Genomic DNA, 24,452 nt, shown 5'->3' on the forward strand with positions numbered 1-24,452 from the left:
CACCTTAGGCAGATCTCCATCGGATTGTGAAAAGAAAGTGAATAGTTTTGTAAAACACAACACAAGTTCACATGAATGCACACTTTTTGACTTATATAATGATGGCATAGCCCAAGATCGCTAGGGCCATGTATGTGATGCTCACGATGAAGGGCGGGCCTACAAGGTCAGGTCAAAGAGAAGGACTATCAGGCTTCTAGCTGTCTAACAAGCTTCTGCAGAAGAGTGCACATGACATCTTAAGCGAATCACACATCAGAATAGGAGAAGGAAAGTAAAGAATTTTATACGACATATACAACATAATTTCAAATGATACGTGCGCTTTTGAACTCAATGATAACGTAGCTCAAGTAACAAATCTATAAAGTATGTTGAGCCCAAGTAAACAATATGTGTCATGAACTTTAGTCGTAAAACATATGTGCACTTTATTTGTTTGAAAGAATCACATAAAAGTATGACATGATAACACAAACTTTTTTTTGTGTTCGTCTTAGAAGCAGTGGGGGCTGACAAATTAAGGACTTCTTTTGTTAGACGTATTTCGGATAGTTATATTTCAAATAATTGTATTTGGAACAACATAATATTGCTGCTAACACCTTATATTGTATATAATGATGTACTTCCTTTCCAACAACAAAAAAAAAAAACATATATGATATACAGGACATGATTCATCAAGTTTGTGACCCCGATATGATAAGTCAGGTCAATACACAATAGTATGATTCAAACTTGTGATATTGAAAATTATTGCCTCTTAATTAGACAATAAGGTTTGTTCACCTGTCATGCAATATGCACTTGCGGAAAAATCAAAGTCACCTAAAAGTACGACATGATATATTCAAAACTTAACATGATTCATCAATTTGTACCCGACGATACAATCAATTAAAGTCGAGTCAAATATATACATTCAAGTAAAATCATCGACAATGCGACAGTTTGCTATATATTCCTATCTTTATTAAGAGTAAATTTTCTAAAAAGTCACGATTTATTGAGAATTGCCTATAAATATTATTTTTATTTCTTTTAGGACTAGAATATCATCCAACTAGCACTATTTTCTTCAGAATATACTAAATACACAAAACCTTCCTTCTCTCCTAGCTAGTTGACATGCCATGTCACATAACATTCTATTTTTTTAACAATAAATTTATTTAACTCATCAAATCTATTTAACTCAACCCAACCCAGTCCATTTAACAAACCAACTCATGTCTTATACCCATTTAACCCGATTAGAAAACATCAAAGAAGCGTAATTTTTATACCCATTTTTGAATTTTTCGCATTTTACACCCTTAACGTATACTCCTGTTTATGATTTATACCATATCCTAATTTTGAACGATATGCAGCCTAATCTCTCTATTTTTTTTTTACAAAACCATAAAATTAAAAGATAAAATTGCTAGTTCTCTATATCTGTCTGTCTGAAATATATATATCAAATTGAAAGATAGAAAAGAGAGAAGTTAAAGTGAATCCAGTATTTTTCGACGTGGAACTTAGATATATACGTAAAAGAATCACTAATTAAAATTTCGGTAAATATTATATCTCATATTCATAATTTTAAAATTACAACGAGTTTTGTAATAAAAACTGAAGAAAAAATAATTTATTTAGAATCTCATAATTCTTTTAGTAATCTCTACAATTCTCCTTCATAAATTACCACACGAAAATAGCAAGAAGCACCTCATTTTATGATAGTGCAAAATCGACTTTAACTAGAAATTAAATTAGAAAATCTATTCTTATATAATTTTGACTATGAATCTATTTAGTTTATAACTTTGAATTAATTAGTCTTCCAACACTTTTTAGTAATTCAAAGTTTATATGACTTTTGTTGTATTTGGATCACTTCTCTCCAATCTTCAATAGTTGATGGTTTATTAGAAGTGCATCAACAGTTGGAAGACTCGAGAGAAGTACTCCAGACACAACAGAAGGTGTATACAACTTTAAATTAGTCTTCCAAATAAAAACATAACTATTAAACACATTATTTTCATATCCTAGATCCGTCTCCGTAATGTCCGAAAGAGATGTATGGAGTAGTCTATATCATAAGCAAAGACTATATAGTCTGCACTCGGCAAGTGTTTTTTCATAAATGAGAAAGAAATGCTTTCATATCATAACTCATAGGAATAGTCTGCACTCGGCAAGTTGGCAGAAAGTCATACTATAGTACTGAACTTGTGCACGTAACTTAATTAGAACTGCCTAAGTTTCATGAAGCATATTGAGTAACATGCACACACAGAGACTGACAGAGATGGAAAAGTCTCAAAAAAACTTTTGTTACGATGGTCGTAGCAGATTCAAAATTTAGACATTATTGGTTCTTCGTTGAGAGAGTAAAGTCTAAAATGTGTGTATATATATGTATTATTATTTTCTCAACGTATATAGGGCTCGTATTGAAGACTGTATTTGTCAATTATGTGAATTCATTGCTGAATCCGCCACTGTTTGCTAGGAAGGGAAACTCCCCTCCTTCCTAACTACATTCCAATTAGTGTGATCGATGCACTTTTCTTTCTAATTTGTTCCAAAAAGAATAATACATTGTTATATTTAGAAACAATTTAACTTCAAATTATGCATTTTACATTTAATGAGATGATTTATAGCTAATCATGCACCCAAATATCGCCTATGACTTGTTTTGGACCACAAGTTCCAAAATTTATTTTTCTTTCTTAAATTTCGTGTCTAGTCAAAGTCGTCACACAAAATTGGATGGAGAGGATATACTTTTCACTATCTCATAGAGTTTGTAAACTGTATGTCTTTCCATATTTCAACACCTTATTTTATGCTAGAAAAATAGGGAACATAATCGAAAAAGAAATGGCTTTAAGACGGAAATAAATCGATTTTTCTTAAAGAGATATTGCCCGTATACATATTGAGAAAAATATAAGCAATTCCCTTAAGGTCTCTGGATACAACAAAGCCAGATTGTACCTGCAGATTTTTCTATATGCTACTTCAAGAGTGTCCTTACATTTATAGAATTTGAGAAATGTCCTTTGACGAATAGATGTATTTGTTCAATTTAAGACCTCTATATATTACAAACTATCTAGAATTTTAGACATACGTGGTCTGGAATTTCTATGTTCTTTTAGGATGATTTTGTTGATTAATACGTGAATTATGTCAAAAGATATATAATGTGATATACTACAAAGTACCCAAATTTTGAGGCCACAAGCTCTAACCCTTTCCCAGTCAGCCAGCCGTGGATGGATGAGATCCCTTACTTCTTAATAAAAAATCTAATTCTAGTTTTGTGAATAGAAAAACTCATTAAGAAGTACTTCCCTCTTAAGTGAACCTAACACAACACGAATTCGAATTGATCAGGTCAATAAAACTCCAAATATATATCCCAAAAAAACTAATAGGTTGGGTTGCTTTCTTTTTTCTTTTTAATTTGTCTGTGGGTATTAGGTTGATTCATTATTTGTGTTTGTTGTTTTAATAAATAGATTTTTTTTCCTTTTATGTATAACTTGGTACAAATATTAATAATTATAAAAGTAAAATACTTAAATTAAGAATTGAATACTAAGGTAATAATTGAATTCGCAGGATGGTCGGAAATATTAGAATTCTCAAATTATTTAGAGTTTAATTAGAATTTTGTGTTGGAATAGATTAAATAGATTTTTTGGGTTAAATTATTTATGCTATTTAGAAATTTATACACGCTTAATTGTTTTAAGTTTAATTTCTTACAATTTGAGAATGACTCGTCCTATCCAATTTTAATCAAATTTAGATGTATAAAATCTTGTATACCACATTGCATGCAAAATAAGAACTATACGAGAGAAACTAGAAAGAACACCTAAATACAAACAAAATGCGGAGTTCTTTATGATTCAAGAAATTAATTATAAGAATTCAGTTCAACATGTGTACTCTTTTTTTTAATTATATATTTTTCCTTTTTTATTTGTTTTCTTGTGAGGAAGAAGGGGAGATAGCTGCATTGGAAGGATGAGGATGAATATGTCTAGATCAACTGATGAGTGAATCTTCAGAGCAAAAACAAATAAAACCGCAATAATCTTAAGAAATTGACAGAACTATGTGCTGTCATAGTCAGACTTTCATTAATTGCCTTGCGGACTTCTTTACATGTCAGAATTTAAATTTTAAAAAAAGAACCCAAAAAAATTAAATAAAATTACAAGAAGAAAAAAAAAATTCTCTTACTATGAATAATTAATTACTTTCTCCCTATCTTTTTCCTTTTCTTTAAGGAAAATGAATCCAGACCCTTTTTGTGTTTTTTTTTTCTTCTGACTTTGAGTATCTCATAGTAGTATAGTAACTCTCTGTACTTACATTTTTAGGTCCTGCACTTATATGCTCGTCTTGGTCTTGGCCATGCCTTTGGACCAGTCAAGCTCATGCGATGCCTGTTTTAGTCTCGATTGTGCCTTTTGGGCCGGTCAAGCTCGTGCGATGCCTGTTTTGGTCTTGATCGCGCCTTTTGGGCTAGTCAAGCTCGTGCGATGCGAATCCCAAACTTATTTTTGTATAACATCTTTTATTTTTTCCTTTCTTGAGAAAAACCATTTGTGGTTCTTCATCATTTTTTTTTTCCTTTCTTTTCTTTTTGAGGAATAACCACTTATCTCAATGTTAGGCTTATGCTGATGATGTTTTGAGAGAGAGCTTAATGGGCAGACCATTTTGGGGAAGAGCAAATGGCCCATACTGAATTCCATTCTGTGGGCCCACCATAGACCACCTGTCAGAAATGAACAAAGTTAAATTAGAAAATTATATTTGACATACTATTTTTAGGAACTTTACTTTTCAAAGGGTTTTCCTTCTTTTCTATTTTTGTGATGAAATGATGAGAATTCAGTTAGAATTAGACACGGGATTTTTTTTTTTAATCTAGAGTTCCGTTACTGACCTGTACTTTGTGGTCAGATGATGTACGAGGATCAAGGTTTCCATTTTGGCTAATTCATTCCCTGGACATGAGTGGACCCCATTGCCAAATGGCATGAAGGTATTGGGCTTGGGAGACACCTGTTACATACCATAAAAGATTTCTCTTAGATAACAAGACTTAAGTAAGAAAATCAGGGAAAAAAATTAATAATTTCATCTAAAGATTGCTATTTTTTGCTGATATTTACCTCAAATCTTGAAGGATCAAATTTCTCTGGTTCAGGAAAGTTGTCTGGACTATGATGAATGTTCCTAAAGAGTGGTAGTACTTTCCATCCTTTAGGTATTAAATATCCTGAAAATTATCACAAAAATACAAAAAATTAACAAAAAATATTTAAAATATCTAAACCGGAATGTGATAGATTTGACTTGAAAAATCAAAAGGGTGATATCAAAACTCACCATCAAATTCAACATCTTCAACAGCTTCTCTGAAAGTGAAAGATAAGATAGAAGCAACTCGAAGTGTTTCTTGAACCACTCTTGTAGTCATAGGCATTTGTTTAGTGTCTGCCCAATTTAGGACTTCTTCTTCACCATTCTCCTCTTTATTTCTCATTATAGCCTCTTGTTCTTCCTGTAAATTCACAAAATATTATTATTTTTCTGCTTCCTATTATGAAACCATATAAAAAAATTGGATTTTTTTTTTTTTTTTTAATAAGGGTATGGATCTTACTGTGACAGCATGAAGGACACTAGGATTTTCTCCAAGGTATTTGAGGATCCATGTAAGTACACTAGCAGTAGTGTCTCTAGCTGCAAAAATGACTCCAATGACGTTATCTGCAATTTGTTCGTCAGTGAGTCCTTCTTTATCTCCCATGAAAGAACCAAGCAAATCGCTATGATCGATCTTCATTTCCCGTCTAGTCGAGATGATTTTGGCTACAATTTTTGCTAGTTCCTTCCTTGCTTTCATTGCTTTGTTGAAGAGTGTACCGGGGAGATTGATTGGCATTGAATTGTACCCTTTTTCAAGAATGTAGTAACACCTCTTGAGTTCCTCTCTATATAGGAATTCATCTTTTCCAAATATTGAAATCAATGCAACATTGAATGTGTACTGCAAATAACACAAAATGTAAGATGACAAGTTTAGTAACTATCCAAAATGCCACATTCAAAAACAGAGGAAAAAACAGGGGACTCTGTTTTGAGTGAAAACAGAGGATTCTGTTTTCCCCTGTTGTTTTGGTAAGTTTTAGTTGTAGGGAATTCAAGAACATACTGTCTTCATTTCTTGGTAAGTGTTGATCAATCTGCCCTCAAATGATTCGAGTGAACTCTTCGCAATGGATTCAATATCTGGGACGATGTTTCTGATCGATTCGGGCATGAAAGCTCGGAGTACTAATTTCCTCAACTTGGCATGGTAATCACCTTGGTGAAAGAAAATTGCTTGTTTTCCCAACATCCTCTCTTTACTAGCAGGAAATGTAGGCTTAAACAAATTAGCCCTTGTGACCAAAACTTGCTTAGCTGCTTCTGGACTTGATATCATCACACAAGGACAGCCTAATATGTAAGTCTTGAATATTGAACCATACCTATAAAAAAACAAAATAAAAAAACCATTTTTCATTAGTAACTTGAAATCAAGAAAATACTAAAAAAAGCTGAATGATTTTTAATTATTTTTTTCACTTACTTTTTGATTTTGGAGGCAAAGAAAACATTGGGATTTTGAGAGTAAAGTTGGAAAGTTTCTCCAATATAAGGCCAACCCAAAGTTCCAGGAGGAAGTGGCAATTTCTTGTCAGCAACAGCCAAGAACTTGAGGATTGAATGGAGGAGAAGAAAAGTGAAAGAAATGATAGCAAATAAACAAAACATAGAAACAATCTCCATGTGTATTTTTTCTTTGAGTTTAAACAAGAACCAAAAGGTACCAAAAATAGGCACTTCAAATGTTGCTTGTTGCTAGCAAGTATACTAGTTTTAAAACTTGATGGTTTAATGATGAAAAAACCAAGTGCAAAGGATGTATATATATAGGTAAGGTAGAGAGAAAAAGAAAAAGAAAATATCATGGGAGTGGAGTAGGGTGTGGGTACCCCGGGGGGGGGGGGTCCTTTAACATACAGCTTGAATACCACACACGGAATCTGCCTCCAGCTCATGTTTTTGTATATTTACAAAACCAGAAACATAAGAGAAAGAGAGAGGAAAGGGAGAGGGTTTGTGGCACGTGTGAGTTTGGATTTACTCCCTCCATCCCAAAAAAAAAAAATTATCAAATTAACTAATATTCGGTGTGAATACGGACATAGAATTTTTAGCTTTTTTAAAATAAAAATTACATACTTAGAAATCACATAAAAAATATTATAAGTTAAAGTAGTTAATAATTCAAAATATTTAAAAAATATTTAAAAAAATTAAAATAAAAAATATTTTTTAACTGTCGAAATAGTAATTATGATAATATTTTTGAGACGGAGAAGGAGTATGTAAAAAGAGTGTGTGAGTGAAGTGGTGGTGGGTGGGGTATAGGAGTACAAGTTGTGGGTAGGGAAGGGGTTGGTTGACTCTATATTATGAAATGAAAGGGCAAAAAGAGGTATAGAGGGGATGAACTTACTATCCGTACCATCGCATAAGAATTTAAAACAATGATTAAGTAAAGGGAATCACGAACTTTTAAAATTAAATTTAAAACATATGTATTAATATTCCTTAAAAAAAAGTACCCCTAGAAACTATTTACAAGAGATCTAGGGTGTGTTTAGTATGAAAGAAAATATTTTTCATAAGATATATTTACCTCGAAAATAACTTCTTAAAAAATAAGTGAGTTTCATACTTATTATTTGATATTTGGTAAGTAAGCGAAATTTATTGTTTTAAAAACATTTATATATAATCTAGGTAAATTTTATAGTGTACATGGAATGTCACATAAGGAACTTCTCCCCCATAATCTCTTTCTTGATCTTTAAGGAATTTGTTTTCTTAAACAATATATTTTTAATAATATTTTGATCAACCAAAAGCAAGAAAAAAATGAATGATTTCTTTAAACATATTATTCCTTAACATCGATAGAGTGAGCATTTATTAAAGAGGGATTAGTGTAATGTAAGATAAACAAAAATAAAAAAATTCGAGTAACCAAGACACATATAGTTGCACAACACCAGTATAAATTTGCTCATTCGAATATTTACATTTTTTTAAAAAAGGTTTCTACAATTAAACTTAGTTTTAGTAACCCGCTCAATTAGTAACCCGCTCAATTCATTCTAAGTTTAATTAGGTTGATAATGATCTGTGTATTGATTTGGTTCAATGACTTAAACCCAAAATGCCTATTAAACTGTTGGATCAAACAATCCAAAATAGTATAACCCAACTGCTTAAATACTACACTAAATTAAATTTAAAGACTGACAATAATGTTTCGAAAAATTTAAACTAATAATTTAAGAAAAAAATCATTAACTTTCACAATTGTTCTCATAAAACAAATCAAAACAAAGAAGGGAAGTTGGATCATGCCGTATAAGTTGGATTATAACTCGTTATTCGATCCATTTTGATGCAAAAAAAATTTAAACATGTTAAATATATCATTTACCATTTTGACCCGCTTAAATTTAACTCCAACCTACTACTCGCCGCCTCTTGGTTTTCTCAAGCCTTTCTTACAAATTGAAGGCACGGATCGAGCAGACTCGAACCATGAATATTGCTTGTATTGATGGGATTTCTATTTTATATTATATTATATTATATTTAATAATATGAATATAAAACTTGTTTTTATTTTGTGTTGCCAAGTGTTTGGTTGATATGGATCGACTTGAAGTTTGACCTGACTTGTCTCCAACATGGGTTGATTTGAAACTTGGCGAATCCCATCATATATGTCGCGCAAATTATTTCTTTTACTATAAATTGACCGAAGGCGGTATATTATCCAAGAGATTTGGTGAATTCAAGACCGTGAGGTAGTAAAGTGACCTCTTTTTTTTTCTTTTTTTTTTCATGACGTAGAGTGACCTCAAGAAGGAACTACCTTAATAGTTTTACTAAAAGTATCTTGGGTGTGTGTAATATATTTTTGTTTATTAACTCTATTATATACTTTAAATGGAATTAGTATTTACAGAGTCACTCGTTTTACGACAATATTTTTAATTTTTTTATCACAAAAATTCAATGATGTATAGTACTTTTCATATAAATTCTAAATATGATATAATTTATTTTTAAATAAAAGAATGTATGTATGTTTCAAACTAAACACTAAACGTTTACCCTTTAAATAAGTGTCATATTCTTTTCAAACAGAACTAAATATTTCTTTTGTCTCAACTTATATGACGTAGTTTAAATGGGCATAAAGTTTTAAAAGGAAAAAGAACTTATGGAAATTTTATCTTAAACATGTAATGGAATTTCTAGATTTATAAAAGCATGTCATTATGTGTAAAATGAGAACTTTAAAGTTCCATAATTTTAAAAGTATAGAGAGATGCCATTAGTTTTTGGAATTCATGATTGTAATTAGTAGTAATATTTGGTCTTCCGACTAGTGAAACTTCTAGCTCTAAATAAAAGAAATTTTGGTATGACGGATTACTGGCATGAGATGGAAGTGGAGTTCAAAGGAATCCCAAGGAACAAGACAAGTTGGAAACTATACGAGGGGCGAAAGATTCAAACAAGAGAATGCAATGTCTAAATTCAAATTATTAATATTCCCAATGTATAATTAACGAACTTGGGAATAAGTAAGATGTCAAATTCTCTTGAAGTCTAGTTTTCAACCGTTCATATCATTCATAATTTGGACATTCCTACTAAATTTATTGGCATGTTAATGAAGGTTATCTGTTAAAGTTTTCATGCCCGCGGGCAGAGCAAGACATGGCCTAGACACAAAAAAGATTCCATCGGTAAAGTTTAGGTAGCCTATCACAATTCGTCCATAAGTTGGATCGTGATAAACTTGATACTAGCAACAGGTTTAGAACGTCTTAGGATGTCTATGTTGTAACACCCCAAAATTTTGTAAACTAACACTTGAATTTTTGATTGATCATTTCTTGATAGTAAGGATATATTTTACTTCACACTTTCTAAACGTGAATTTGACGATATTTGAAACTTGTTTGAAGTATTATGGTATAGTTATATAAACTACTCCTACTATTATTATCTTTATTAAATTAAGAAATGGAATAGATATATAATGTTTTGGGCGGCAAACTTTTCATATTAATCCAAACATAAAAGTTTGGGCCGCCACCTTTTTTTTTTCATCCTTATCCAAGTAACATATATACCTTTTTGGCTCATATCCTCATCACCACCTCTAATTTCGTTTTCTCCAAGAAACTAAAACCCCAAAACTCCTCACCTCTCATCAAATTCTCTCACTAAATCAACCATCGAGAATTGTTCTTGTTGAACCACAAGCTACTCCTCTCTTTTGTGGTAAGTTGCAAAACCCATTTTTACACTGAACAGATGTTATTAATTTTAGCATATTTCCTTGTATAAAGTTTAGTTTTAAGTAAGCCAAGATGATCTGGAAAGCTATTTCATAGATCTACAAATTTTGTTTAGGCTCCAAAACCTAATTTTGCTTGTATTTACTCGAAAGGGGTGATGAAGTACAAGGCAGGTGCTGCCCAGATTTCTATTTTACAAACCCTCCATGTACTACTGTTAGTATTTTGAGCATATATATTTTTGTACGAATTTGATATTGGGGTGATTTAAATTTCTCTAGAACCCCAAGACATATATATATACAACTTTCATTAAGACCACAAAGTCTATTTTTGCCGTTTACCCCTTTGAAACTGAGCCACAATACAAGACAGTAGTACTGTTCAGAATTTATGTTTTGATAGTTTAGGGTGATTTTCACTGATATATGTTTAGTTTCGACGTGCTAAAACCACTGAACTTTAATAGATATTTGATTGTGTATTTAAGGTGTGTATATATATACTAGTTTCATCAGGCCCGTGCTAAGCCCGAGCCCAAACTCATGATGTAAAAGCAGACATTTTAATTAAAGAAATATAATTTGTGTTACACTTTTTACTGTATAATAATAAAATTTCAAATAAGTAAATTTGTAATATATAAAAGCAAGACTTTCAATTCAATCCTTTTAACATTTTAACTTTCATTGTTGAAACTATTTACTTCAATCAATCCGATTAGGAATCAGACTTTGAAGTTTCTGTGTTCTGAATTCTAATCTTTTCAAGTTATTCGGTTCTATATTAACAATCAATACATCACCGATGAATTTTTAAGACAAACATAGAGTTTTAATCAAAGTTGCCAGATCTGATCAAACTCGCCGACTCCCTAACTTTGCCCTGCTTCAAACTCATTTTGTGCTTATCTTAAACCCATTTATGATTTTAATGATGTATTTTATTCTCACCTGTATTAGCAAGTACTCATCCTTTCTCTAGAATCATCTAACACAATAAATTCTTTCAATAACTCTGAATTTATACTACAATATTTATTACTTTAGTTTTGAGTTTTACACAAATTAACCTAATGGTCTTACAAGAATATTAATAAATAATAATTAAAGTAAATAAAGTAAAATATTTTAAAACTATACCTAAAAATAATTTTAGGACTTTATAAGCACGTATGAGCTCACTAAAGCCACAAAATATGGAAAGTTTAAAGATAAAAAATATAGTAAGACCCAATAAATGCTGCGGTTGTTAAAAAAAAATGGCTCCAAAGTTGCTTAAACTTAACCAGAATGTATAGGACAAATAATAAACTACCCCCGCCTAAAAATATTTGTCACATTTCATTTTTGAAAGGTAATTTGACTAATTTTTAGAGCTAAATTGAATTAGATTAATTTAATATTTTAAAATTAAAATTGAGATATTCGAGAATTACATGGAAATAGTATCAATATAGTGATTTAAAAAAAAAATATATTGATTAAAATTTATGTAACTTGACCATCGATAAGTGAAAAGTGACAAATATTTTGAGATGAAAGTGTAAAAAATATCTAAGGAGCTAAAAAAACAATAATCACAAATAGGTACAACTCCAATATTGACCAATTACGAAGTCACATGTGAAAATGCCTTGAGAAAGGGAGTGGTAGCAAAAGTAAAAAAATTGCAGGGGAAAAGCAAGCAACAACCACGTGGCAGCTTAATCCCCAAGAATTGTGGAGTCAAATAGTCCAACTTTCACAAAATAATGTACAACAACAAATGCATAGCTAAATTCCAATTCTAGCCAAATGCAAATCCATGTAGTTAGCAAATAACCCAACCAAATGGTTGAGATGTAATCATGGACGACAAAACTCATTTGATTCTCCCTTATTATGTATAGTAATATATATACACACACACTCTTGTACAAGATAAGGGAAATTGGCTAAGGAATTTGACATATGTATTTGATCGTTGCTTTGGGGATTTATAACTTCTTAATGTTTGTTTGAGCTTTAGAAGCACTAAAGCTCCAAGGTTTGCACCTAAACTTGAACTTTTCTTTCAATTTATTTTGTTTGAGTTATTGTGAGAAGCTTGAATTTTGGTGAAACAGTATCTACTTTAAATTGTTGCCATATTGATTTTGTTGCTACTTTAATAGTTTACTTGCTTTGTTGGTTGAGAACGAATATCTTGAGACACTTCAATAAGATAACGTTATCATTGAGGGTATAATTTTGTAATTGAGTTATGAACATGTTAAAATCACATTGATGTTATGTGAAGTATTTTTTTGTAAGACGACTTAATTCGCCCACACATACAGATTGCTTGAGCATTATTGTATTCTTGTCAGGACACTGTCCTTCTTTTGACGGTGACCTTGTCACTTATAATGACATACCTCATGGTATTGTTTGGATCTTGCCCATCTTGACTTTGAATTTACATTTCATCTTGACGATGAACTTTAGTCCATCTTCGAGTATGAGTGGAAAGCCACTTTCAATATGGTTCTTCATTCTCTTGATTATTGGGTGACGACCCTTCTTGATTTCGGATCTTGTCCATTTTGACTTTGGATTTACATTTCATCTTGATGATGGAATTTTGTCCATTTTCGAGCTTGAGCGGAAAACCACTTTCAATATGACTCATGATTCTCTTGATTATTGGGTGATGACCCTTCTTGATTTGGGCTTCGGTCCTTCTTGTTATTTGATTATACTTGATGTGATGGCATGACGTATGTGCTGGGCGAAATTAACTAACTGAATGACTTTCTCGAATTAGCTTGGGAAGCTTTCTTGACACTAGAGATATGAATATTGTTATTTGGAACTACTTCTTTGATAAGTCTATTCCTTGAATTTAGTTCTTGGACTCATTTTTGATACATAGCTCATTGTTAAATTAACTAATTGAATGATGCTTCATGAATTAGCTTCAAAAGCTTTCTTGACACTTGGTATTTGAAATATTAGTATCTTGAACTATCTTATGGTTTGGTGGTTCTCTTGAAATGTCGTACATTGATTAAGTACTTGATGATAAATCGGATAAGCTTATATTTTGAACTTACTTCTTGCACTCATATTTGATACATAGCTCACTATTTAATTAAGTAATTAGTGGACCTTGTTAAATTAGCTTTGGAAAGCTTCTTGATATTTGAGGTTTTAAATATTGGTATGTTAAACTATTTATTATTTGATATTGGATTCTCTTGAAACAATTGTACCTTCATTAATTACTTGATGATGATTTTGGTATGCTCATTTCTAGAATTTATTTTTGCACACCTTACATAGCATACTTTTTTATATGAAATGTTAGTTAAGTTTATGTGCCACTAAGCTTTATGCCTAGCGATAGTTTGTTACTATCGTAGATGATGTTCCGAGGGAGACTTAAGGATGACCATTTGAAGTAGACTATTTGGAAGCTTAGGTGAAGATCACATTTGCATGAGCATGTTCATTTTGAATAATTTTGGGGACTTGTACGTGATCCATGTGATACACTTAGATATGCACTTTTGAATGAAATTTGGGTCATGATGCTAATATTTTGAAACTTGATTTTGCTGAATGACTTGACTATTTTGGGAGTGTCCATGCCCAAGTCTTGTAATATTTTAAATTCAGTATTTATGTTGAACTTGGGAAACTCAACTAGTTTGTATTTGAGATTGAGAGTTGAATTTCATGCTTGGTATGAGCCTTGGATGTTGTACCATGAAAAATATTTCTCTACTACGTATTTGATGAATTCTAAATTGTTGATTTAACTCAGAATATGTGCTTTCCATTTTTGTTCTAATTGAATATCTACATTTTAAGGGTTTTTTTTTCCTAGTATGTTGAGATGTTGTATTTTGAACTTTTTTCATATGGGCCTTCCGGTAATGAGTTATAAATACTATGTTTTAAATTAGTTTCTTACAAAATTTTTGTTATACTTGAACTCTTTATCTATTTGAAACTATTTTTAACTTAGTAAGTTTGATTAGCTTTGTTAAGTGGCATCCTCCCAAAGGGGTGCTACATATGTACTCATATCAGAATAGTCTCTCATGCTTATAAATGAGGGACTACAAACAATTGATCAAAGTTTCTCATTGTTTCTTACTCTAGATTGTGCAATAGATCTTGACTCTAAGAATATCTCTAATGCATCTGACTTCGAATTCACCTAAATGAATTGTACTCGTAACTCCAGTATTAATGCTCTAGCTCGTGTCAATGGTATCGTGACACAAAGAAGAGCTTAGAATGCTCAGGCTCAGAAGAAGAAGAAGAAGAAGAAGAAGAATGGTTGAGGTCGTCCACCAGCTCGGTTGGAACAAGTACCTCAGGTTGAGCAAGTAGCAAAAGTTACGGAGGGACAAGTGCATTTTTGGGTAACGTTAGGTAGCCATCCCAACATAGGGCCCTTTGTGTTTCTTGTAGGCATAAGCATTTGGGCAAGTGTATGTTAGGTTTAAAGTATGTAACAATTGTATAGATAGCGGGCACTTCAAGACAATGCCTGAAATTCTAGCAAAACCCTAGTGGGAGATTAACCCATCCCTACGATTAATCATCTGATACTACAATAGAACCTCTCTTAGCTCGTGGACCTAGAACTCAGGCTGGGTGAGGAAGGGGGAAGGTATAGAGGCATGATCAGTCACTCAGGAAAGGGGACAACCCCGTCTTCATGTAGCATTAACTCACTAGAGCCTAGACATCTTCAGTTGGGGTCAAAAGTATTTTGTTATTTTTGTCATTCATTTTGCATATATTACACCTTACTTTTGAAAAACTGCGGGTTAGAATCTGAATAGTTAGACGAGTCATTCTTGCTTTCTTCTCCAGGCTGTGAGTTTATAAAAGAAGCAAAGTTTTATAAAGGTTGCATAGTTTCATTTAAGGGTCGCTTTTCCCCCACCGATCTCATAGAAATAGAAATGGTAGATTTCGATATGATCATAAGAATGGATTAGTAGTAGTCTTGTCATGCCATAATGGATTGTTGTGTCAAGACAATCAAGTTTCAGTTTCCTAACGAAGAAGCCCTGGACTGAAAGGGTTGCACAGCTTCTCTGTGGGTTAGTTTATTTCTTCCCTTAATGCTAAGAAATTGATAATTAAGAAAGGGGTGCTAGCCTATCTAGCTCACATCACCAACCCAGAAGTAAAAGCCCACTTACTCTCCAGACTGTTCTAGTGGTCAACAAGTTATATTTGGATAACCTACCTTGCCTTCCTCCGGAAAGAGTGATAGATTTTGTCACAAGGGTGCAGTTAGGCACTCAACTGATATCTATTTCTCCCTGTAGAATGGCTCACATAGAACTAGAAAAACTGAAAGAGTAGTTGAAAGACCTTCTTGATAAAGGTTTTATCAGGTTGAATGTCTCAGATGGAGTACCTCGGTCATATTTTCAAGAAGAAAGTTGTTTCATTCCAAATATGCATTGTTTATCAGTGGTTGGACAAAGTAAAAATTAAGAGAAGTACCCTTTGCCATGAATTGATGATCTGTTTGACCAGCCTTAGGGTACTTTTCATAAATAGCTTTAAGGTCCGAACATCACCAGTTAAGAATAAATAAAAGAGATACTACGATTACAATCATTAGGATCGCTATGGACATTATGTGTTCTTCGGGTCAATTAATGCCCCGGCTGCATTCATAGACCTCATGAACATAGTATTTATACCTTTCTCGACACTTTCATCATTGTGGTCATACATGAAATATCATTATACTCCAAAAGTAATGAAGAATATGTCGAACACCTTAGAACAACCTTGCATATTTTGATACATAATGAGTTATACACCAAATGTTTGAAGTGTGAATTCTAGCTAAAATCTTTGGCATTCTTAGCCACATGGTGTTCGGTGAATAAATTAAAGTTGACCCTTAGAAGATAGAAGCAGTCAAGAGTTGTTTAAGGTTGACAATACTAATTGAGTTCAGGAGTTTCTTGGGTTTGACTAGTTATTATAGATTTTTTGTTGAGGGGTTTTCTACACTGTAGCATGATTGACTTCGAATTTACTTTTGACATAATCTTTGGTGTGTTGAACCGTGTGATATGAAGTTCTCATTTTTAATGAAATTCTCATTTTCAATTATGCTGAAGTGACATTTGTAATGCATGAATGAGATTGTACGTCCTTTTTCAAAGCAAACACCACTATTTATGCGTTTGTATATTCGAATGAAGTCAAATAAAATGAATAGTTCATTAAAAGAAAACATTTCCTATATTAAGAGTTTTTACATTTTCAGGTTGAAATCCGAAATTTAATTAAGAATGAAGGATTCTATTAATTTCACGATACTCTTTGGTTGTGACCCTTGATGGTGAAAGATTAATCATTCTAAGACCAACATAGCATCAATTGATGCTAAATTGGCGCCTAGTCTCAACGTGGCCTCGACCTATTTTTAGACCTTACACGCATAATATAAAAGATCCCCCAAGATTAGCATCCATGTTATCAACCGTCCCGCGTTTCATTTGTGTATAATTCTGTTTTTCTAAACCATAGTAAAAGAATAGACAATTTTCTTTTCCTTTGTCATTTCACTGGAAAAATCAGATTTTAAAAGGAAAACTATAATTTTTTGATCAGGTCTTCAGTCAGTGATTTAGCTCTAGAATTAAACTCGTTAATAGTAATAGCTAGTACTATTAATTTTGGAAATTCAAGATTAAGCATGTCCTTTAGAAAAACAAGAAGAGCCATCATGAATAAAGTATTCCTTAACTGCTTACTTTGTAAATAAATTCAACATTTTACTTGTTCAATTTCTTACTTTCAATCTTATAAGCATGAGCTAACGACTCTGTTTGTCAAGTTTCTACAGCTTCTTTTTTACACCTAACTTCTTTGTTTTTTACTTTTTAAAACATCATGCCGTTGTCATTTTAGATTTTTTTTTTCATTCACGTAAGATTAGTAAAATAACAATTTGGTTTTAAGATTTTGGTTGATCACTATGACATATTTTCGTGTTAGGTAATAATAAGTACCCAACACTGCAAATTAAGGTCCAAATAAATTATTTCACTTGGGGGAAAGTAAAAAAAGAAACAAAATAGGGACACATAGATGCATTGCATGTAACTGGTACTTGTCCATCATTTAATTACTGTTTCAGTACTTGTCGGTCGTGAACAAACTACTGATAGCACACTTCATTTTTTCAACAATGTTTTCTCAAATATAGGGGGAAAATATAGATGAAATTTTGCATTATTCATTATAAAAAGCCAGTCAAAAAGTCATCATTCACTAAAAACACAAAAACAATGTCTTCTCAGTCAATATTCTCATGCAAGGAAAGCACATATCTTTTGAAAAAATATCTAAAATAATGGTTGAAGAGAATTTGTTGCACCCTATTGGGGTAATAAGGTCAATAAAATTGAAAATATCTTGTTTTATTTACCTACTATTTCTATTTCTAGAAAGGTCAAACGAAACAGCTCGAATGGAATATGATTCTGTACCCCTTTGTTCGTTAATTTTGATAAAGAATGATGCTATATCAAATTATGAACCATTTGAGAGAACTTTTTTGACTAATGACGCCTTGTTACTTGTTGAGCAGTAATTTATCACTTGATTAATCAGCAACTTGTCATTATGTCATATGACAATTCAACAACTAATTAAGGTGGGTTTTTTTTTTCTTTTCAGGTTATCGATGGTGTTATTACAGTGGGGTTCCTCACCTTGTCGATATTGTTACAGCCCCATGTCACGCTATGCTAACACCTGAACTGAACTAACTTGTAAACAATGTTGATGCTATACAGTCATCTGGCGCCTGCCCCAAATGAAGTAGCTCTCCCGCCCAGAGGCGGATCCAAGATTTAAATTCTATGAGTTCAATCTTAAGATTTTTAGCATTGAACCCATTATATTTTTAAAATTAGGGGGTTCATATCTACTATTTATTATAATTTTAATAATTTTTTACACATAAATTTAGGCTCCGCGTCAAAAGTTAGGGGTTCAACCCCTAACTTGTAGGCTAGATACGCCTCTGCTCCCGCCCTTAGACCCCTTTTCATATCAAGAAGATGAGATCATATGGTACGACAGTGTAGAAATTAAAGCATCCAACATGGCGAGGTTTAAAGGTTGAAAAACTCAGGGCGAGTACCTAGGAACCCAGAGAGAAGGGATGACATAATTATTGATGAAGTACTCCGGGGAGTTGAAAATCACCAACAATTAGTACCTTGAGGGAACGTTTGGGCTACGCTAACAAAAGTTATCCCAACATAAAATTTGACATAAGTAATATGTATCATGTTTGGTTGGTTGTTCAAAAGAAAAGTAATTGCAGGATAATTTAATAGTACATCATTTTGATTGACCTTATTAAACTCCGTTGAGAATATATGCTTAAGTCATACTAAAATATTTGTATTATTTTATTCTGGACAGAAGGTAGAACAAGAATGAGTAACTAAAAACAGAAAATTTCTTAAACTAATCAATCACTAAATATCAATGCTCACATTATTATTCACCTTATAACATTATATATTTTACTAATTACTGTATAAATAAGCCCTATGTTACAATTCATGCATGACCAGTCCTTAAACCAAATCACTCCTAAGAGTTACACTAATTAATATGTGGGTACAATACAAGTATAGATGAAAGACAACCAATTAGTACCTTAAGGGGTACAATACAACCAAAGCCTTTTCTTCATGACATAATACACAAAACTATCAAACAAGGATCACCTTTTTCAGTCATAAATGCCACATCCAAACTTTTCTAAATGAAAGACAACAAAGTAGGTGGCAAATGCAATGCCGTGAATTTAGCCATGACTACTGACCCAATACTCGTCTTCCCCAACCACCAAAAATCCAAATGAAAGATGAGGTCAACAAAACCAAAATAAAGTCAAAAAATACTTAAATGCTGCAGCTATTCATGGAATACGCTTTACGTATTAAAGGCATATAGGCCATAGTGTGACATTGCCATGACAACTTCTGTTAGAAGCACTGTTTATGCATCTCCCGATCAAATCCACCTACGTTAGAATTACTCGTTAACGATTGATCAAATCTAATAAAATTCATCCTCGGAAAGTTCATCCTTGGAAACAAGAAGTTTGGATCTTATTCGTGCAGTAACGAGACACATATCCTCTTCGAGACTATCCAATTTTTTTTCCTAATCGTGAAAGAGTAGAGAAAATACGGTATATACACAGATGTATCAAATATTTTTTAAAGATATGTTTATATACAATAAGCAAAGCCGATGGCAAAATAATTCAAAGGAAATTGTTTAATTGAGATAGAAAGTAAAACTTTAATATTTTACAGTTTCAAATTAAAAGTCATAGATACATTAAATTATACCAGTAAGTCCGCATTATTTGTGCAAAATTCTGCTACGATATAACATTAACCTAACCAGACAGGTTGGTTAGAGTGGGAGCCGTACAAGTACAAAAAACTGTGGAGAACATTACAAGAGGCTAACTGTTAAAAGGTACATGTGTCTGCAGGTGATGCACTTGTTGTCATTATACTTTCCTCCAAATTTTACATCATAATCTCCTGCAGTACTTTTGAATTAGTTTGTGGGTGCATTACATTTGGTCAAGCTTCAATTTTTCTTCATTTTTAATGCATTTTGCTGACCAAATCTTTTTGGGCTTTAGAGTTAGTTGATATATATATATATATATATATATATATATATATATATATATATATATATGTATATGGATCACTATCTTTCTTGGTTGTTGGAGGAAATACAGACACTAAGATCATCAAAATAATTATTTTCCTTCATGAAACCAATATAATGCAAAATGTCTAATACAACCCCGATAAGCAGTGACACAAGTCATGAGCGTCTAAGAAGATAGAATAATACAGCTGTCTCAAACTATAAATACTGTCTGAAAAAGAAGAATGTGATGGCAAATAGAAGGGGACTCACTACAAGAAAAAATATATTTTGCAATAAAATTATTTTTGTTGCCATAGATTAATTATTATTGTAAAAAGTACTTTTGACAACAATTTTGTTTTTGTTGCATATATTTTTCCCAATGGCTGTTATTGCAACAACGTGCAACAATTTTTTTTTTTTTTTTGGCCAAAAGTACTTTTGGCAACAATTTTGTTTTTGTTGCATAGACTTTTCCCAATGGCTGTTATTGTAACAACGTGCAATAACTTTTTTTTTTTTGGGCCAAAAGTACTTTTGCAACAATAATCAATACCATGGCAACAAAATTAAATTCTTTGGCAACAAAAAGTTCATTTGCCAACAATAAAACTAAGTTGTTGCTAAATATTGAATTTTTTATTGTCATTTCTATACTTTCTTATAGTGACTCCAAGGTGTCGCGATATAGTTGAGCAACTCATCTCTGTAGGCAGAGCTCACTCTATGTGGCTGGTATTGATCAGTAAAGTGTTGAGAGATCAACTCTTGGAAGAGATGCACTCCTCCATAGGTACGTTGTCCTTCAAGTACCTTGGAGCTCCGTTATCCTTCAGGAAACTCACTATCAGTCGATGCCTGCCTTTGGCTGAAAAGATCATTGCTAGGATCAAATGTTGGACCTCAAAGTTCTTATGCTATAGACGCAGAATTCAACTAATTAGGAGTATACTCTTTGAGATGCAAACTTATTGGGCTCAAGTTTTCCTCTTACATAAGAAGACTCTTTCAATGATTACCAGTGTTAGCAGAAACTTCTTATGGACAGGTAGTAATGAATTCTCCGGAAAAGCACTAGAAGTCCACTGATGGGCTCAGTCTCCCCAACTTCTTTCTGTGGAACAAGGCTGCGATTAGTAAGTTACCATGAGTTGTAACTAAGAAGAAGGAGAGTCTATGGATTCAATGGATTCACACCTTTTATATAAAAGGTTGAGCAATGGAAACTGATATATCTCGTAGTTTTATAAGTTGAGATCCGTAGTATGTTAGTTGCCCTAGTCTCGGACACCGGGGCTGTCTCCGAGGTTATACGAGGTTGGACCTGTCTATCTTATGTTTTATAAGAGCTTAAGTTCATGTTTGGTAAGTTATGAAAGGATTAGAGAACAAGTGGATCGAAGAGAATATATTTCGACAAAGTTTCGTTCTGAAATTGTTTTAGACGGACCATATTGTTGGGATACAGATCGTATCTTGAGATACAGACCGTATTTAAGGATTTAAAAATTTAACAGAGAAGGTAAATTTTGAGGTTGGGAAATACGGACCATTATACGGTCGTAAAAAATTATAAGGCCAGTATATTAGCCGTATATTTTTATACAACTAGTATATACGGGCTGTTTTTTTATATTACGACCTCTTCTCATTTCTAAGTCATTTTAACTCAATCCCAAGTTCATATAAGCTCTAGAAACCCTCTCCCATCATATTTAATCACTCCCTGAGCAAAGATCAAAGTGAGAATCAAGTGCTAAAGGTTTTCAAAGTAGTGTTGAAGCTTGTTTCTCCTTCTTGTAGAAGCTTTGGAGGATACTTCAAGGTGAAGTAATATTGGAATTAAAGTGTTCTTGAGATCTTGAGGTAAGATTTTATCTCATTTTCATGTTTATGAGTTTGTGTGATAATTATGCTAGGGTTTGAGAGAAGGAAATTGGAGGATTCAACTTGATGTTATGTTGAGTTGTAATCTAACTTAAGCCATGATTGTTAGTGTGTTTTGAGCAAAAATCTTGTTTTCGGGATAATAGTTGATGTTGAGAATGTGTTGAGGTTGTTATACTTGGTGTATTTGGAAGAGGAAAGTGTATAAGTGTTGTATGCAAGTGTATATCGGGCTGCTCAATTATATATCTTTAAATATTGTGGATATGAGTTTAAGGAAGATCATATGGGGTTGTTGTGTTGATTGTTGATTGTGGACTTTGTGGTGATGATTAAGAAATAGGGGAATGCTGCCCGTTTCACTTTAGAATCGAGTTATCATTATTGATATACGTGATATACTAGTGCCATCTAAGTTGTATATGTATTCCTTTGTTATAGGATTGGCGCTCTAGCTGTGATAAGCTCGTTGTTGGATTGCTTGGACGACTTGAGGTATGTTAAGGCTAACTTTCCTTCTTTTGGCATGATCCTTATGAACGGAACATAAACGTAACATTACTCCAGAATGAATCCATTCTTAGTAGCTAGGGATGTCCATGTTGATTCATGTGCTATACTGTTGTTTCCGGTAAGTCCTTCTACAGATTCAATATGATTCATAGTCATTTGTTGATGGAAATGCTATCTCATAATGATGTTCGGGAGGTATAACGACCTTACGTCACTCTGTCAGATTCAGAATGTACTCTTATCATATTTATATATATAAAGAGAGAGAGAGACCTGTGACCCCTCAGGCGTTATATACGCGTATATTATGTATTATATATGGGGTATGGGGAAGGTGACGGCGTTATATACGCACTACCACTTGATTAGCTGGTCACATAATGATGATGATGATGATGCTCATAGAAGCCGATATGATATGATGGGATGCCCACAGCGGCTTGATTGGCGTTATATATATATATATATATATATATATATATATATATATATATATGACCCTTATGCATGCATGCATAGGGCTGGGCGTTCGGTATTCGGTTCGGTATTTTTAAAGTTCGGGTTCGGTAATTCGGTATTCGGTAATTGAAAGTATATACCAAATACCAAACTTTCAAACTTCGGTTCGATAATTCGGGAATCGGTAAATCAAATTTCGGTTCGGTACGGTATTCGGTAATACCATTTTTTTGCTCATCAAGAAGAAATACCTAAATCAGAGAAACCCCATCCTAAGATATCAACTGCCCATGTCTCTAATCCAGCCTCTTCAAGCATCAGAAATGTGTACCTCTACTCTAAACATGAGTTGAACAATGAGGGATAATGAAAAACATAGAGCACAGCAAGAGAAAGTAGTCAAAATATTAGCTTAATATGAGGCATACCTATCAAAACCATGGAGAATCATAACTGGCTTGGCCTCCGTCTGTTCTTTTGGCTTCACACAACTACTCATGACACAACTGTTCAATAAATTTACCTAAAATGAACTAGCAATGAAGCTGGACCATCAAACAAAGGAAGTAATCAGAACTTCATAAAGAAAGAGAATGATTAATCCAAGAAGCAATACAGTAAACAAGAAACAAAATATTCCCTCTATTTTAATTTATGTGGCTTGATTCGGAGTATGAAGGTCAAATTAACTAATGTTAAATCAAATGAAGTTCACAGATCTTTACAATTTCAAGTCCAGTAAATCAAATCTAACAATCAACATAGACAAAAAAAAAAAAAAATCAACCCATTTAATTTCTCAGAAACGAAAGAGACAAATTTAACAAATATCTTTCTTTCTCTCCCAAAAACTAACACCAGCTAAATACTTACGAGCATTTTAAATATATACATATATATAGAAAAAAACAAATCCATAATATACGCTAAAACGAAAAACGCATACTAACCAAAGCTGTGAGAGGAAAGTAATCGAACAGATCTGTGAAAATCTTCCACACGTTGGCATTACCGTATCTGTGAAACACAGATGCAGTCTAATAAACAGAGATTAACAGCAATAAACTCAAACTCAAATGAATCTTGTATAATAAAAAAAATATTTTCTCAATGTTTGTGCTTGACAAACTAGGATACCTTTTTTTATAAGGGAAAATATCAGGGGGAGATTTTGTGTGAAGCACTGAAGAAGTGAAGGTGAAGCTGTGAAGTGAAGGTGAAGCTGTGAAGTGAAGTAGTGAACTGATCAATTAGGGATTTACATTGTTAGCAAAGGGACTTTTATTGGATTTGGGCTGGACTACTGCACTTGAAATGTCTTACAATGGGCCTTCATTTCGGATTTGGGCTGGACTACTCACTAGTAGACTTAATTTCGGTATTCGGTATTTGCCGA

At 32.7% G+C, this 24,452-nt stretch overlaps 1 protein-coding gene across 1 annotated transcript; it reads right to left on the reverse strand.

The window, feature by feature from the left end:
- Positions 1-4,113: 4,113 nt before the first annotated feature.
- LOC132609623 (abscisic acid 8'-hydroxylase CYP707A2) lies at positions 4,114-6,994 on the reverse strand. The gene is made up of 7 exons (XM_060323685.1): positions 6,668-6,994; positions 6,248-6,566; positions 5,696-6,082; positions 5,419-5,593; positions 5,202-5,308; positions 4,973-5,091; positions 4,114-4,801 (listed from the first exon to the last, which is right to left on the reverse strand). The coding sequence occupies exons 1-7, from the start codon at positions 6,865-6,867 to the stop codon at positions 4,699-4,701; spliced, it is 1,410 nt and encodes a 469-aa protein (XP_060179668.1). The 5' UTR covers positions 6,868-6,994; the 3' UTR covers positions 4,114-4,698.
- Positions 6,995-24,452: the final 17,458 nt, after the last annotated feature.

Source organism: Lycium barbarum, chromosome 9 (assembly GCF_019175385.1).
Source record: "Lycium barbarum isolate Lr01 chromosome 9, ASM1917538v2, whole genome shotgun sequence".
Lineage (NCBI taxonomy): Eukaryota > Viridiplantae > Streptophyta > Magnoliopsida > Solanales > Solanaceae > Lycium > Lycium barbarum.

Excerpts from the sequence above, each read along its gene's own strand:
- LOC132609623 (XM_060323685.1), bottom strand. The coding sequence starts at position 6,867 with ATGGAGATTGTTTCTATGTTTTGTTTATTTGCTATCATTTCTTTCACT. Across the intron at positions 5,309-5,418 it reads TGAAGATGTTGAATTTGATG|GATATTTAATACCTAAAGGA; the intron begins GTGAGTTTTGAT and ends GATAATTTTCAG. Across the intron at positions 5,092-5,201 it reads TTGATCCTTCAAGATTTGAG|GTGTCTCCCAAGCCCAATAC; the intron begins GTAAATATCAGC and ends GGTATGTAACAG.